Source organism: Aristolochia californica, unplaced genomic scaffold, assembly GCF_029961685.1.
Source record: "Aristolochia californica isolate CCGP_79_NKW_82.1479 unplaced genomic scaffold, dmAriCali1.0.hap1 SCAF_1, whole genome shotgun sequence".
NCBI classification, from domain to species: domain Eukaryota; kingdom Viridiplantae; phylum Streptophyta; class Magnoliopsida; order Piperales; family Aristolochiaceae; genus Aristolochia; species Aristolochia californica.
Window position 1 is genome coordinate 5975195 of NW_027181770.1, and position 16306 is coordinate 5991500.

The following is a 16306-nucleotide window of genomic DNA, read 5'->3' on the forward strand; positions in this document are numbered from 1 at the left end:
GAAACCGTGGTCAATACTTCCAAAGTAAATCCGTTACTAGACATTGAACCAACTCTAGATTCGCCCTAATCCCCCCTATTTGAGTTTCGTCACCTCTACCCTTTTCCTAAACTTCCATCCTTTTTCTACAACTAAAGCACTGAAGTGAAGCTCCGAGTTTGAGTTATGACACGTCCGAGTTACAACTCTGTTTACTCCCCAACCCGGTTCCGTTCTAGCCGATCGACTCGTTGACGAGCATTTAGCCTATAACAAGTAATGGCCGTCCGAAAACTGACAATGACCACTGACAAGGACGAGCTTGCGTGTATTGATCGACTTTTAGTGCAACCGGTGAATCCATCGGAAGCATCGGAGTCATGGATAGGTCGTCGTCGTCGACCATTAGGATTTCCCTTCGTCCGTCTCGAAATCGCCTTCCTGTTCTATACAATAAATCCGCTGCTTCCATCTTCTTCTTCGCCGCCACTCCGTTCTTAATTTTTCTTTCATCCCGTTTCGTCTCGTTTCGGCCGAATCCCTTCTCTCTTTTTTGCGGCTTCGCGTTCTCCTCTTCTAATTCATTCGCGGTTGATTCAAGGCGTCTGTCTAAGCTGGCAATATCTAATAGATTTAGTACTGAGGGATATCTAATAATAAAAAAATTGCATATCTTTAAACGATTTTCCTTTTTTTCTTTTTTGTCAGAAAGGAAAAACAAACATAGTCAGCAATCGGTACTCGATAAGTAGTTACAGACCTATATATAATATAGAACAGGAAGATGGCCCTATCTTGTCAATTTGAAATCGCGTCTCCGAATTTTGCTCCAGGCCGAGGTGCGGGAATCTGCTTGTCAACCTTGCGCTCTTCTGGTGCGTGGAGACAGCATTTCTCTCGGAGGCGACTGGGACTGATGGCGGCCGAAGCTCCTCGGTGGAATCTGACCGTGTCGGATCCTCTCCGACACGTCGATTCAATGGCCGACCTCCCGTCCGGTGCCGGGAAGATCGACCGTTTGAACGCGGTCATTCTTGGAGAGGCGCTCTCCTCCGAGGAGAACGATCTGGTTTGCCCGAGCGAGGATTTCTCGAGACGGGCTCTTGTTTCTTCACTTGAGAAGGTGATTTCTACTTTCTAGGATTCCTGACGTAAAGTTCATTTTGTTTTGATTGATGACTTGTAGTACAAACGGTTTACGTTATGCTTCTGCGCTATCTGTTTTTCTCATTTTCTGGAGGAAGATGACTCTTAGGAAGACTGTTTGCCGTTTTGTGTTATCCACTTATCCAATTGTAAGTTGCTATTGCGCTTTCTCGGTTGGTGTTTCTCAAACAATTTTCTGCAACCTGAAGCTTATTGTTATTATATCCATACTCTTTCTTCTGTTATCTGCGTTAAACGTCCGCGATGTCTTGATTTGTTTTTTCTGTATATTAACTTATTTATGTACAGCATCATTTTAAAAAAAAAAAAAAAACTTGTTTATGTAAGCGTACTTACTCTTGCTTCTGGTAGATGTAGAGTTGAAATTTGCCAGAAAGCTGACATTTTTTCTATTCTGATCTGGTTTCGGTAATACGTGTCTTTGTATCTATTTTTACGAAAGTCCAACTTTTCGTATCAATGAAACTTGTTCCTTGAAACACTGAATTTGGACTCAAACTTCACAGATTTATGGGTTATAGCAATTCGCTGACTATTTTAATGCCCTTTATCAGTATCTAATTTATGGGTTATAGCAATTCGCTGACTGTTTTAGCGCCCTGATCAGTATCTGGAGCTGTATAGAAGATCGATCGAGGACCCAGCTGGTTTCTGGTCAGAGATAGCTACGGAGTTTTATTGGAAAAAGAAATGGGGTGAACAAGTAGTTACTGAAAATCTAGATATTATGAAGGGCACTGTGAAAATTGAAGTGAGATTTTTCGTTCATTTTAAACTTCTGTATACGCTATATGCCTATTTTAGGAGTTCTCAGAAATGTCTATATACTGCTGGCAGTGGTTCAAAGGTGGTATCACAAACATATGCTACAATGCATTGGATAGAAATATTGAAGCTGGAAATGGTGGCAAAATTGCATTGTACTGGGAAGGAAATGACCCAGGCCATGATGGGTCTTTGACCTACACTGAGCTCTTGGTGAAAGTTTGCCAGGTACTTAAGTGAGAATCTATTATGAACCCTAAATTTCAGAACTTATTGTATATAAAGTTTGAAGTCTGATTTTTTATATCAATGGCGGAAATAGCTCTCTAACTACTTGAAAGATATTGGCGTTGGGAAAGGAGATGCTGTTATAATTTATTTACCTATGCTGATGGAATTGCCTGTAGCAATGTTGGCCTGCGCTCGCATTGGTGCTGTACACTCGGTAATTGCTCAAACAGCCATGTTACTCTTTGTTGATGTTTCTATTACTACTATTTTTAATTTGGACATGTAACAGAAAATTTAGGTTTTACTTAATTGGTCTTCTAGGTTGTATTTGCTGGATTCTCTGCTGATTCCCTTGCACAAAGAATAATGGATTGCAGACCAAAGGCAGTTATAACCTGTAATGCTGTTCGAAGGGGTCCTAAGGTTATTCATCTCAAAGATATCGTAGATGCTGCATTGGTTCAATCATCCAAAGAAGGCATCTCCGTAGGTGTGTGAATTATAACTTTCACTTTAATTTTCTAAGGACACTTTGCAATTGATGTTTTTTGTTGGTTGATTTCCCTTGATTGATAGAAGCCAATTTCAGCTCATCATTTTCCTACCCATTCTGTTCAATACAAACGAGTAAAAGATACAGTTTTCTTATAATAAATGCTTTCCTTTGTCATTTATAAGCCTGTGATTTTTAATGGCGATCAATTTCTCATATCTGGCAAAAGTTTTTCACAGTTTAATGTGTACTGATCAATATGTTTTTGTATCTTTTGTTATAAATAAAGTTGTTTGCTATCCTTTTTTCTTTTATCTCGTTTTTGGAGCACATGTTTAACAGTTCACATTTTGTTCCCTTGTTCAGGAGTGTGTTTGACCTATGAAAACGAGCTTGTTATGAAGAGGGAAGCAACAAAATGGCAGGCGGGAAGAGATGTTTGGTGGCAGGTTGAAAACTTGAATCCTTATCCTTTTTTCTTTTTACTTAGCTGTTGTAGTGTCTGTGCCTGAAATCAGGGCAATTCATTAGCAACATTTCTGCTTCAGTTTCTTCGTGATTGTGAAATAGATAAGATCTTCAAATTATTAACAAGGGACATCTCCTTGGCCTTAATGGCGAGTCTTGTTATGCAACATTAAGATTTGATAGCTAAAACTAATTTTTATGTGATAATTTTATTTCCTCCATGCTCAAAATCTGGATTAATCTTCCAGGATACTGTTCCAAAATATCCGAAAACCTGTGATGTAGAGTGGGTTGACGCGGAAGATCCTCTCTTTCTTTTGTATACTAGTGGGAGCACTGGAAAGCCGAAGGTATCTCCTTAATTCATATCTTGTTCTCTCTCTTTTGTCTCTTTATGACTCACAGAAACTGTTGCTTATGCCTGCTATAAGGCTGTTGCCTACATGTTAATTGTTATTAATGGGTACCTCCTAATATGATTTTGCATCCAATCCTTGTATTCATGCACAGGGTGTTCTGCATACAACAGGTGGATACATGATATACACATCGACAACCTTTAAGTATGCATTTGATTACAAGCCATCTGATATATACTGGTATGCTGGTCTCACATGGTCTAATGCTCATCTTTGGATAAACCATCTTCTAATAGCTGTACAGAGCTGTACAATGATCCTTTTCTGACTTTCAGGTGCACTGCTGATTGTGGTTGGATTACAGGACACAGTTATGTAACATATGGTCCTCTGCTCAATGGTGCTAGTGTTGTTGTTTTTGAGGGGGTAGTGATATCAAACTTTTTCATTTTAGAATAATGTGGCTTTGTGATGTGAAAATGGTTGGGACTGATGGCAAATTTAACATTGAATGGAATAAAAAATTTACTATGAGTTTGGCAATGAGGATATGTACTTTAACTTTGCAAACAATTACATGTTCATTTTCTTCGGTAGTGAAGCTGGAGTTTTGAGCCACTGATCTCAAGGATTTGGTAGTTCCTTGCCTTTGAGATTGAGGCCGAAGACCCAGTGGCTATGCCGTCATGTGAATGATCAAGGCTTTATTGGTTATACTCATCTAAAGAGAATGGTTACTTTTCTTAAGAGAGTATTGATTCTATCATTAAAATGTAATGACCATCATTACAATTTTCAGAGCCTTTTGCCATGGTTCACTATCAATCCATATTCTTGTGAATAACTCTAGCACATCTTTGGCAGGCCCCAAACTATCCAGATTCTGGTCGTTGCTGGGACATTGTTGACAAATTCAAAGTGACAATATTCTATACAGCTCCCACACTTGTGCGTTCCCTCATGCGAGATGGCAATGAGGTAAGAAACGTTTCTAGTAATCCCTGGAATGCTACTACATTAGGAATGCGTTACTGTAACAAAATAGATTTTTTTTTATATTTTTTATTGTTTTCTGTGCAGTATGTTAATCGCTACTCCCGTAGATCACTACGTATTCTTGGAAGTGTGGGAGAACCTATAAATCCTAGTGCTTGGAGGTAGCTTGCCTCCTAGGCTATCTGTGGAGCAGTTTAGATTATCCCAGTACTTTAGAAATATTTAGCGTTTTTCTTTTCCTTTTACAGGTGGTTTTATAATATTGTTGGAGATTCTCGCTGTCCTATATCTGATACCTGGTGGCAAACCGAAACAGGAGGCTTCATGGTTAGCTTTCTCTCGTGCGTGTTATGCTTAATCATGAAATTAAGACAATTTAATTTGGCACAATTGTTTTGCAGTTATTCTTTATGTGTAAGTGTTAAAGGGATGTCTATCTTATTGTGGTAGCTGCTGAAGTTATTTACATTTCCTTGTTCTGTGCAGATTACTCCTCTACCAGGTGCGTGGCCACAGAAGCCTGGTTCTGCCACTCTTCCATTCTTTGGAGTCCAGGTATGTGTTGACAGATTAAATATTTTCTGATATGGGTTTCCTGTTTGCTATTTGGTTGTTAATATTATGTGTTTTTGAGTTCACAATGCAGCCAGCAGTTGTTGATGAGAAAGGCATAGAGATTGAAGGTGAGTGCAACGGGTATTTATGCGTGAAAAAATCATGGCCTGGAGCATTCCGAACTCTATATGGTGATCATGAAAGATACGAAACCACATACTTCAAACCATTCTCAGGGTATTACTTCAGTGGTGATGGTTGTAGTCGGTACACATCTAACTCTATATGCTCTTCTTTCTTGTCTGCTTTTTGCATTCCACTTCTTAATCCTCTTGACTGTTCTGTTCTGCTCAGTACCTTTCTCTTTTATCTTTTTTGTCACAAATTCGGTATCGTATATTCAAAAAATTCAATATTTACATTTTACATTCTATCAATTTACATGGATGTCTTACTCATCTGTGCTGTAGGGATAAGGATGGCTATTATTGGCTTACTGGGAGGGTTGATGATGTTATAAATGTCAGGTGATTTTCTGGTGCTCAGTAAAATTTTCCTTGAGCTGTATAATAGAAGGAAATGTGCTTTGATGAATTCCTCTAATTATTTGTTTGTGCAGTGGACATCGTATTGGCACAGCCGAAGTAGAATCTGCTCTCGTTTCACACCCCCAATGTGCAGAAGCTGCAGTTGTTGGTGTTGAGCATGAGGTAACTGGGTTATTATAGCTTGTATGCTTGTTTCATCGAGTGACAGTTTGATCAACTATTTAGGTTATTTTGGAGTCTGATTGTGATACAACAAGCGTAGTTTGTGAATAGCTATATAACAAACTCCTCTTTCTTGGGTAAGAATCTCCACTTTTTATTATCAGGTCAAGGGACAGGGTATTTATGCGTTTGTCACTTTGGTGGAGGGTGTTCCTTACAGTGAAGAACTCCGGAAAAGTCTCATATTAATGGTTCGAAAACAGGTAGACCAATTTCTTGCCTATTTATTGTTGAACTTCATAACCATGCAGTTGTAAAAGAAACTATAACAACACACTTTGGCTCAATACATGGTTGGATGCATGCCTTAAAAAGGAAAGAAAACATACAGGGATGCGCCTTGCATGCTGTAGAATGCATAAAGTTTCTTATAACATGACGGTCACAAGCATATTGCTATTCATTCATGCGAATGAATTGTCGTAAGCTGGGCTGACAAACCCTCTTCATAAGTCTGGGTACTAATCTTTAGATGGGAATACTTATGAGTTGCAATTACTGAAGCAACTTTTTCATTTGGTTCTAGCTAGGGATGGCAGTGGGGTGGGTTCTCCAGTCGGACCTGATCAAGGTGGGATGGGTTTCAAAATCAGCCCTGCCTACGGGGATGGGTTTTGCTGTTAAAACCCATCATGGGTTGGTTTTAGAGATGAGATTAACCCGACCCAATCCAACCTGAACCAACTCAGTATATTTGGGTATGTGTTTGTAAATTTATAAAATATACCCCTATACAAAATAACATTATGTAAAAATTTTAACATTTAGAGCACAACGGGGCGGGGACGGGGACAGGTGGGTTTCGCATGGATGGTAGGAATGGGGTCGGGAGATTGTTCACGGGTTTTTCGCAGGGACTGGTTGCCGGGCAGGGTCAGGTTACCATAATCTTTGAAGTCAATACTTTTTTGGCTTAGTTTGGCTGATCCACTAAATAAATGTATGTCTTCATTCTTCTCCTATTAACAAATTGGTAAATCAATTAGCAGTAAGGAACTGTACAGACTTGCAGTTTTGCTTCTATTCTGAAGGGGGAAATCCACCAACATATTACTACCAAAGGTAATCACGGTTGTTTTATGTAGCTATCTATAGGTGACATAGGACATAAAAGTCTACGTTATGTAATACACAGATTTGATCTTCAGCTAGCAGTCCACCCCCTTTTATCTCAAGTGATATGGTTCGACGTTGCAGAGTAATGGGCTCATTGCACTTTGTGATTAACCATCTTTTACTGTTACAGATTGGTGCATTTGCTGCTCCAGACAGAATTCATTGGGCACCAGGCCTCCCTAAAACAAGAAGCGGAAAAATCATGAGAAGGATTTTGAGAAAGATAGCTTCAAGGCAGTTGGATGAGCTTGGAGATACAAGTACACTTGCCGATCCAGGTGTGGTGGATCAGCTTATAGCACTGAGCGATTGCTGACGGGCCTTTCGCACGTTTTCGGCGTAGTTAGTATGGTTGGTCGTTTGGTGCACAAATGAGTGTCCATGTCCACTTCTCAATGATATTGCAAGGCATGATACATTTATGACTATCATTTAAAAATAAAATAATGAAATTTTTTGGAAAAAGGTTTTTGATTGATTCGATCTACTTATCATAAGAAATATCGTGAAAGTAGTTACAGAGAAAAAAGGGCTGATTTAGTTTCATATTTTTTAGTTTTTTATTGGTTAAATAAAAATTTATGTTTATTTATGTTAATTTTTTTGTTATATTATGATTTGGTTATTTGTTTTATTCTTTAAAAATGAATCTAAATATTAGAAAATCTTGGCCTAAGTCTTAAAAAGAAATTTTATCTTCTTTTTTTGTTATTGTTCTTATAAATTCATATATACCGGTAGAACTAATGGCTTTTATAATAGAATTTTATCTTCTGCAATATCATAATCGAAGGTTAAATGATGGAATTTAATCACAACAAGACCTAAAGGTAGTTTTAGACATAGTACATGTTGTATACGACAATGTAAGAGTAAAGGTGCCAAACGAGGAATAGAAATTGTGAAAATGCCCACGACACCTCAGAGCAACAAAAGTAAGATTTGAGTTTTTATTTTTCATGACACACTAATTCCAGACGTACCTTCATTATCGAACTACCTATTCTAACAATACAATGATATTGAGAACTACACTTGCAGAGCACCTATCACAAACAACAGAAGATTCTTGAGTCAACTAAATTTCTAAGGATATGAAACAAGTGAACATTTAAAAACCTTATTCTAAAAAATCTTTATTTATTTTTATTAAGATTATGCTATTATGTTATAGATTTATACAAAGGGATATATCCCGAATCAATTTAAAAATACAAATCCTACTTATCTACAAAATCCATCTTTATCTTCAATCTTCAAGTTTATTTTTAGCACTCCCCCTCAAGTTGGAGTGTATGTTAATGATACCCAACTTGTCAAGTAATGACTCAAATTGCGACGAACTCAACGCCTTAGTGAATAAGTCTGTAATTTGGTTGTTGGTTCGTATGTGTGTTGTCTTAATTATGCTTGCCTGAATCTTTTCACTAACTAAGTGACAATCAATTTCAATGTGTTTTGGTTTGCTCATGAAAGACTGGATTTGAGGCAATATATAGAGCAGTTTGGTTGTCAGAGTACAATATGACCGACTAAGTATGTTTGATTTCTGATTCCTTTAAAACATTCTTCAACCAAGTAATTTCGTAACATGCAGTAGCCATATAACGATACTCTGCTTTGGCAGTTAATCGAGCCACCGTTGTTTACTTATTTATTTTCCAATAAATAGGTGATTATCCAAGAAATACACAATACTATGTTACTGACCTTCTTGTGTCCTTTCAGCGAGCCCAATCTGTATCACAAAATGTATTTAATTAGAGTATAGTTGTGGAGGATAACAGAATACCCTATCCTGGGGTTTGTTTCAAGTATCTAAGGACTCTATGTGCTGCCTCAATGTGTGGTACATAGTTTTTCCATAAATTGGCTTAAAACATGTATAACATAGACCAAATCTGGTCTAGTAATGGTCAAGTAGATCAATCTTCACACAATACACTTGTATGATGAATGGTTATTTAGGAGGTCTCCATCATATTGTGTAAGAGATAAGTTTTGCTCCATTGGAAACCTTGTAGGTTTAGCTCCTAGAAATCCAATATCTTCTATCTCCAAAGCATATTTCTTGTGGGAGAGGGAAATCCCCTTTGAAGACCATGCTGCTTCTATGCCCAAGATGTATTTGAGTTGACCAAAATCCTTAAGTTTGAACTGTTTAGATAATAATTGTTTCATATCTTCAATTTGTTGCAGAATGTTATTTGCCAAAACCACGTCATCAACATACACAAGTATTGCCTCGAAACTTCCCCAGTGGGATTGGACAAATAATGAATAGTTTACCTTTGATTGATGAAATCCAACAAACTTTAGAGTTGTGGAAAACTTCAAAAACTATTGTCTAGAACCTTGCTTCAAGTCGTATAATGACTTTTTGAATTTGCACACTTAAGTCTCCCCCTTTCGTCCAAAACCTGGAGGTAGGGACATATATGCATCTTCATTAAGATTACCATGTAAGAACGCATTGTTGATGTCACGTTGGTGAAGAAGATGCCATCCTTGAATAGTAGAAACAATAAGTAGAACACGTACAGTAACCAGTTTGGCAATCGGGTCAAACGTATTTTGATAATCTACTCCTTCAATCTAGTTGTATCCTTTGACGACCAAGCGGGTTTTATAACACTTGATGGTTCCATCAGATTTGAGCTTCACTTTGTACACTCATTTACATCCAATGGGTTTCTTGCCAGGTGGAAGAGATATGAGTGTCCATGTGTAATTAACTTATAGTGATTAAATTTCATCATGTATGGTTTGACACCATTTTGGATCCCTCGTAGCCAGTAAAGTGGACAACTGGGCATAAGAAAGAACTTAAGAGAATTCACTTAATTGGTCGCTTCCACGTGAAAATTTTGAAGGAAGGTTGGTCACTTAATTGGTCTGGTAGATTGGCAACGAGCACAGAGTGACATAGGAGTGGGAGAAGGTATGTGAGGGGAATGAGCATTATCAATATTTTTAATTACATGACTTTCTGACTGAGTAGGTGTATCTGGTATAGGATCATCATAAAACATGGAGGTTATGAGAGGATGAATCATGGGACTCTCATTGGCAGTGGAAATGTGTTTAAGAGGTTTCGGGATACAAACACTCTATGGAGTTCAAGATCATACACTATGTATCATTTTTTTCCATAAGGGTGCCCAAAAAAAATATAACAGACTGCACATGCATCACATTTGAATGGTTTACTGGTATGAGTGGAGGCAAAACATAAATATTCAAATACTCGTCAATATGAGTAATTAGGAATAGTATTAAACAATTCTCATAAGGTGTTTTACCTTACAAAACTGGTGTAGGTGTCCGATTTATGAGATAAATAGCAATTAAAATGGCATCCCCCCCCAAAAATTTTGAGGAAAATGGGCTTGAAAAAGCAAGACTCATGCCATGTTTAGCAAGTGTCTATGTTTGTGTTCCGCTACCCGATTTTGTTGTGGGGCATGAACACAATTTATTTGGTGGACAATGCCTTTGAACAAGTAATAGGCCACAAAAATAAATTCAGAGTCATTATCACTATACACAACTTTGACTTTATAAGAGAATTGGGTTTCTACCATACTAATAAAAAATTAGTTAGGTGAGTTTGAGTTTCAGATTTGTGGCGCATCAAATAAATCCATGTACACCTAGTAAAATCATCAACTATGGTGAGAAAATATTAGATCCCAGAAATAGATGCAATTTGGTAAATCCCCCAAATATCAACATGCAACATTTCAAAAGATGTCAAAGACCAGAGGAAGAATGGACGGAATAGCAAGATGATTTTGGAGGTTGATCAAGGTAGTAGAGACCCTTCCATTCAATTTTTGTCCTACCCATCTTCCCCGATCGTAGGTCCTGTATTGCACAAAAATGAACACGGTGATATAGAGAGAATGATAAATAAGCTTGCTTATGAAAATGAAGTTTAATTGGAAAATTAGGACACATAAAATATTATTAAAAACCAAACTAAAAGAGAACACCACTCGACCAACATGTGTAACATTGGCATGAGAACCATTTGGTAATTCCATTGTTTTGTCCTTAGCTGCTCTCCAAGTTGTAAGCAATTCAGAACAACAAACAATATAATCAATTGCTCCACTATCGAGGATCCATGTGGCTTTCTTACTTTGAAATGAGAAGTAAAGGGTTTTACTTGAAAATTCGTCATGGGTTGAGGAGTTACCCACATGATTTTACCTCTCCTTTATGATTCCACAACTGCAATTTGAGATAAGATAAAGAACATCTCTCTCATCCCACAATCCTTTGGGCTTGGTGAAACAAGAGCCAACAGACATATTATGTTATACGCAATCATGTATCTCATTTTCAATATGAAATAATTGAACATCTTACCTAAAGAAAAATGTTAGCATAGTTCATTCCAAACTGCTTGTGCTCCATCACAATAGAATACACTAGTCTCAATGTCTTTGGAGATCGAAATCAATAACCAGGTTTTGACAAGATTGTCACAACGAATCTCCTATTGCAATTCATGATCAACATCCTTGTCTGGACGCTTTATTGATCCATCCACAAAACCATATTTATTCTTGACCGTTATAACCATAGTTATGGAATGACTCTATGTGCTATAATTATCCTCAGTAAGGAGTTGTGGTACGAGAACCAACCCATGTTGATCTGAATAGTACAATTGGTGCAAGTTTGGATGCCATGCTTACAATATCCTTATTGAAATGTTATGTGGTTAAGCGCTAAATGTAATGGATCGATGTCATAATAGCGCATTCCATGGAGCTGGAAACGAGTGGAAAAGGCTCGCCTGTGAAGTCTGACATGTCTATCCCGACAACAGTGCCAGAGAGAAAAAATTCTCGGGCTTCATGCATTTCTTGGGTTTCGCATATGTAGGTCCGTACCCTGTTGTTGATGCCAGAGAAGGAAAATCATTTGGTACAGATTTCCAGTGAGACGCCTCGGTGGTTATGTAATTTTCACTTTGGAAACGTCCAAAAGAATTTAATTTTTGGCGAGATGTCCTAACGTTTGTATCTGTTGCCCGATCACAGAGAACGATAGAGCCAGAAACGATTGTTATGAAGCCAGAACCTACGACAGAGCTGGAAGCGGTGACGTTACTTGCCGTTGTGGTCCCGATAGTCTGACGTGATGCCTGATTTTTGTTTACCGAGAGGTTTTAAACCTTGATGGGATTGCCGTCGTAAGCCACAACAAGACCTACTATGTAGACAAAAGGCAGCGATAGATCCTGTCACGACGACATATTTTATGGGTAGAGTGGACTTCAGAGAAGCAAATGCCTAAGTGCAAAATTAACAATGTCAATGGCGATTCTCCTAACTAGAGTCTCTCTCGTCGAAGGAAGCCTTAATGCTTTTATACCATAACAAATCTTTATTTTGTATCAAGATTATGTTATTAGGTTACAAATTTATACAAAGGGATATATCCTGAATCAATTAAAAAATACAACTCCTACTTCTCTACAATATCCGTCTTTATTTTCAATATTCAAGTTTATCTTCAACAACATCTTATCGTCTTTCTGAGATTTAATTCTCTACCACTGATGTTTATAGTCGAATTGAAGAAAATCAACAATCTGTTAGAATTAATTGATCAAATATGCCTTTAGAACAACCCTTGAGTCTAATGAATGAATTTTCTTTGAAATCCTCCAACACACCCAATACAAGCATAAAAATACTACAGGATAATCAGACATTTTCATGAGCATAGTGTTGACCAATTGTTAAACATGCCAAGATTCATCGACTTCACTTGGCTACCAAATAAGAAGAAATTAGAGGTGCACTATTTAAAAAACATGGTTGAAAAGTGCACTTAAAATTTATACCATAAAGTATGCCTTGAACCATAACTATTCTATCAAGCAAAGCAGTTGTACATTAAAATGACACATAAAAATCCAAAAGAGCAATGTGAACTGACCCTCAAAAAGTCTTATCTTGATCAATGAGAAGAAATTGGATATTTTTTGAATTATATTTCTTGCCAAGTTGCCTTGTAAAAAAGTTATATAAGTGAATTGATTAGATTTGATTCGGGATAGGGGCGTCATCAAGTCGATTCTCAATCCCAGTTCCCAAAACCTTGGTTGTGCTTGAGGATTGTTGGATACAAAATCAAAATCATGGATTGGCTTAGACCCACACGTAACTAGGTCTACTATACATTAAGTTTATGCCTAAAAATTATTATAATATTTAACGAAACATATATAACATAATATTTATCCTAAAGAGATTTTTTTTCTATCTTGATTATTTTTATATTTATTTAGTTTTAGTTTTAGTTATGACTGAGCCACCTTATTGAAAGATCATAAGTGTCTCAGCAACTGACTCAATATACAAAGTATTCACCTTCTCGAATAGGACTGAGATTCCTCAACGAAAAAGCACATGAAGAAGAAAAATGTAGATCCACTTTTGATGGAGCCAATTTTGCATTAATGTACGCCCTAAAACTTTGTGCAGGAAATGGAATACATAAAGGGAACTATTTAACTTCAGCTCGATACCTATATGATCTCAAGGTGGAAATCTGAGTGACCACAAGTCCAATGTAGAATGAGTAATCAGAGTCGATTAGCCAGTAATACTAGCTCTAGATCAACTTTACTTCTGCACTTTTTTTACATACACAAGACGATGTGGGTTGATCCAATATGAAAAGCTACATTGTGTGAAACATGCAAAACAACTATCTCAACTGTTTAATCATGATCAACGATTATCTCAACCGTGCAATCAAACGGCTATCTCAACCGTCCAATCAACTGCTATCTCAATCATTCGATCATGATCGAACGGTTGAGATAACTGTTTCGGATGTTTCGCACCAAATGGATTTTCGTATTGGATAATCCATACAAAGACCACAACTTATTCGTTTTAGATGTTTTTGACAAAGTACTTAATTAAATTTTTAATTAATTAAATGCTTACCTGAATCTCATGCAGTTTGTGATAAAAAGTATCAAGCGGGACAACAAAATTATCTTCTATGAGGGATTACCATCTACCATTAGATTTAAACAAGTCTGACTTTAGTACACACATAGTGATTAACCGTTAATTTTTGTTATAAATTTCTTAAACAAGTAGTGTTACTATTTTGTTGACTCTCAATAATGTCAAGACCGCACTTGCTAGGTAGGTTTTATTTGTTATCTCAACATGCAAACAAATATAACATCTAAGAGAGCTCTAGTAAAAATTTCAGATTTAATACTAGAGAAGACGAGGATTTTGGAAAGTGAATTAGAAAAGTTACAGAACCCAAATGATGCTTGGGTCTAATTTACCAAAGAAAATTAAGATAAAGAGTTTAAACACTAAAAAAAATTGGTTGGAATAGTTTTTATTTTTAATGACTTATATTTTTTCTATGATCAAATAAGGGTATATAAGGGTGGCATCAAACTAAGTTAAGTTCGAACCTGCATATGTTCGAGTTTGGCTTGATTTGAATACTTCGAACTTGAGCACAAGCTCGGGCCAGCCTCGAGCCTAAAATTGGAATTGAGTTCAAGCCCAAAAATTTTAACTAAGTTTGACCAAGCTACATTTAAAACTTTAAAAATAAAAAATAAAAATAAATAAAGAGAATATTGTGATGACCTTGGTACCATTGAATGACAAGGTATCACCGAGAAGCCCAAGATTTTGCAATGGAACATACTAATGTATAATAACTAGCTTAATAGACCTGAAATAAAGAACAAACACAAAAAACCTCCATCAATAGTATTTATTCTATTGGCAAACAACAACATTTGTTGTTAAGAGACCCAAAAAGCTTGAACGATCAATCAACTTTGAGGTTGAAGGTAAATAAGAGCAACTATCAACCAACTAAAAAGGGAATTGACAAGAGCAATTAGAGTAAAAGGTATTTTTGTAAAAAAAATCTATGCTAACGAGTTGGCTCACAAGCTATAAAGTTGAACTTGAAAAATCTCGAGTTTGACTTGTTATAATTAACGAGCCTGATTTCAAGTTTGTACTCGAGCCGAGCTCAAGTAAAAATTAAACTGAATCGAGTTTGAACGATTTGATAGTAGATTTGGCTTGGTGCCACCCCTAAGAGTATGTTAGTACAAACATAACTTGAACAAAAGTTATATGTATCAGATTCAATACTTTTTATACCAATCAATGCAAAAAGTACATCCCTATTTGAACCAACTCTAGACTAGCCCCAATCCTACCTATTTGAGTTTCGTCATCTCTACCCTTGTTCATAAACTTCCATCCTTTGTTTACCACTAAAGCACTGAAGTGAAGCTCCGAGTTTGAGTTATGACCTGTTAAGCTAAGAAATCACGTCCGAGTTACAACTCTGTTTACTCCCCAACCCGGTTCCGTTCTAGCCGATCGACTCGTTGAGGCGCATTTAGCCGATAACAAGTAACGGCCGTCGGAAAACTGAAGCGATGGGAAAACAACGAAACCGATACAGTGACAACTGACAAGCTTCTAGAGCAACCAGTGAATCCATCGGAGTCACGGAGAGGTCGTCGTAGTCGTCCATTAGGATTTCCAATCGTTCGTCTCGAAATCGACTTCCTTTTCTCTACTATAAATCCGCTGCTTCCTTCTTCTTCTTCTCCGCCACTCCATTCGTAATTTTTCTTTCATCCCGTTTGGTCTCGTTTCGGCCGAATCGCTTCTCTTTTTTCTTTCTTTCTTGCGGCTTCGCGTTCTCCTCTGCTAATTCATTCGCGGTTGATCCCATGAGTCTGTCAATGCTGGCAATATCTTATAGATTTAATACTGAGGGATGTTACGACAAAACAATGACAATACAGAGACAAGTAATCACATGACACAAATTTTTACGTGGTTCGGCAAATTGCCTACGTCCACGGGAGCTGCAGAGGATTTTTATTTATTCAATCAGAGGAATCACAATACAAGTGGGACTAGTATCTTTTCTTTTCACCTATTACACAGCCAATAGAGATCCTTCTCTGCAACGTCGACCAGCAGAAACCCCTCTCTGTAGCGTCGACCAAACAGAGCTGTTGTTTCTGGACAGAAACAGTGATGCCGTCCCGAGCTGCTGTTTCTGGATAGAAACAGTTACGCTGTCCTGAGTTGCTGTTTCTGGACAAAAACAGTGACGCCATTCTGAGCTGTTGTTTCTGGACAGAAACAGTGACGACCTTGCTCCTCCGGCGACGGCCTCGCTCTTCCGGCGGCAACCTGAGTACCGCGCGTCAAAAGCCCTTTCTCTTCCGCTCTCTGTTTCCCGAAGACACACCATGAAGAGAAAAAGTAGATTCAAATTGAACCAAGGGAGATTTTAATTTTCCCTTGATTGTAACTTACGCCAAAGGGCAAATTAAAATCATGAATCCCCTTCATATCCTG

General features: G+C 37.4%; 1 protein-coding gene across 2 annotated transcripts; it reads left to right on the forward strand.

The window, feature by feature from the left end:
* The first annotated feature begins 854 nt into the window (after positions 1 to 854).
* Positions 855 to 7352, forward strand: LOC137957443 (acetyl-coenzyme A synthetase, chloroplastic/glyoxysomal-like). Of its 2 annotated transcripts, XR_011113401.1 has the most exons (19): positions 855 to 1102; positions 1754 to 1897; positions 1984 to 2139; positions 2234 to 2356; positions 2464 to 2632; positions 3002 to 3084; positions 3352 to 3453; positions 3614 to 3702; positions 3798 to 3888; positions 4327 to 4440; positions 4543 to 4619; positions 4707 to 4785; positions 4945 to 5013; positions 5105 to 5280; positions 5484 to 5540; positions 5633 to 5723; positions 5888 to 5986; positions 6773 to 6845; positions 7030 to 7110. XR_011113401.1 is itself a non-coding variant. In XM_068805143.1 (18 exons), exons 1-18 carry the CDS (start codon positions 896 to 898, stop codon positions 7213 to 7215), a joined length of 2112 nt encoding a protein of 703 aa, XP_068661244.1. In that variant the 5' UTR covers positions 855 to 895; the 3' UTR covers positions 7216 to 7352. The 2 variants fall into 2 exon arrangements, 1 of the variants encoding a protein (XP_068661244.1); XM_068805143.1 differs by lacking the exon at positions 6773 to 6845 and having other exon boundaries at positions 7030 to 7352.
* The last annotated feature ends 8954 nt before the right edge of the window (positions 7353 to 16306 follow it).

What these genes read in the sequence shown, in the direction of transcription:
- LOC137957443 (XM_068805143.1), top strand. Translation starts at nt 896, where the DNA reads ATGGCGGCCGAAGCTCCTCGGTGGAATCTGACCGTGTCGGATCCTCTC. An exon ending in GAAGAGATGTTTGGTGGCAG is followed by an intron (nt 3,085 to 3,351) that starts GTTGAAAACTTG and finishes TTAATCTTCCAG; the next exon opens with GATACTGTTCCAAAATATCC. An exon ending in ATAAATCCTAGTGCTTGGAG is followed by an intron (nt 4,620 to 4,706) that starts GTAGCTTGCCTC and finishes TTCCTTTTACAG; the next exon opens with GTGGTTTTATAATATTGTTG.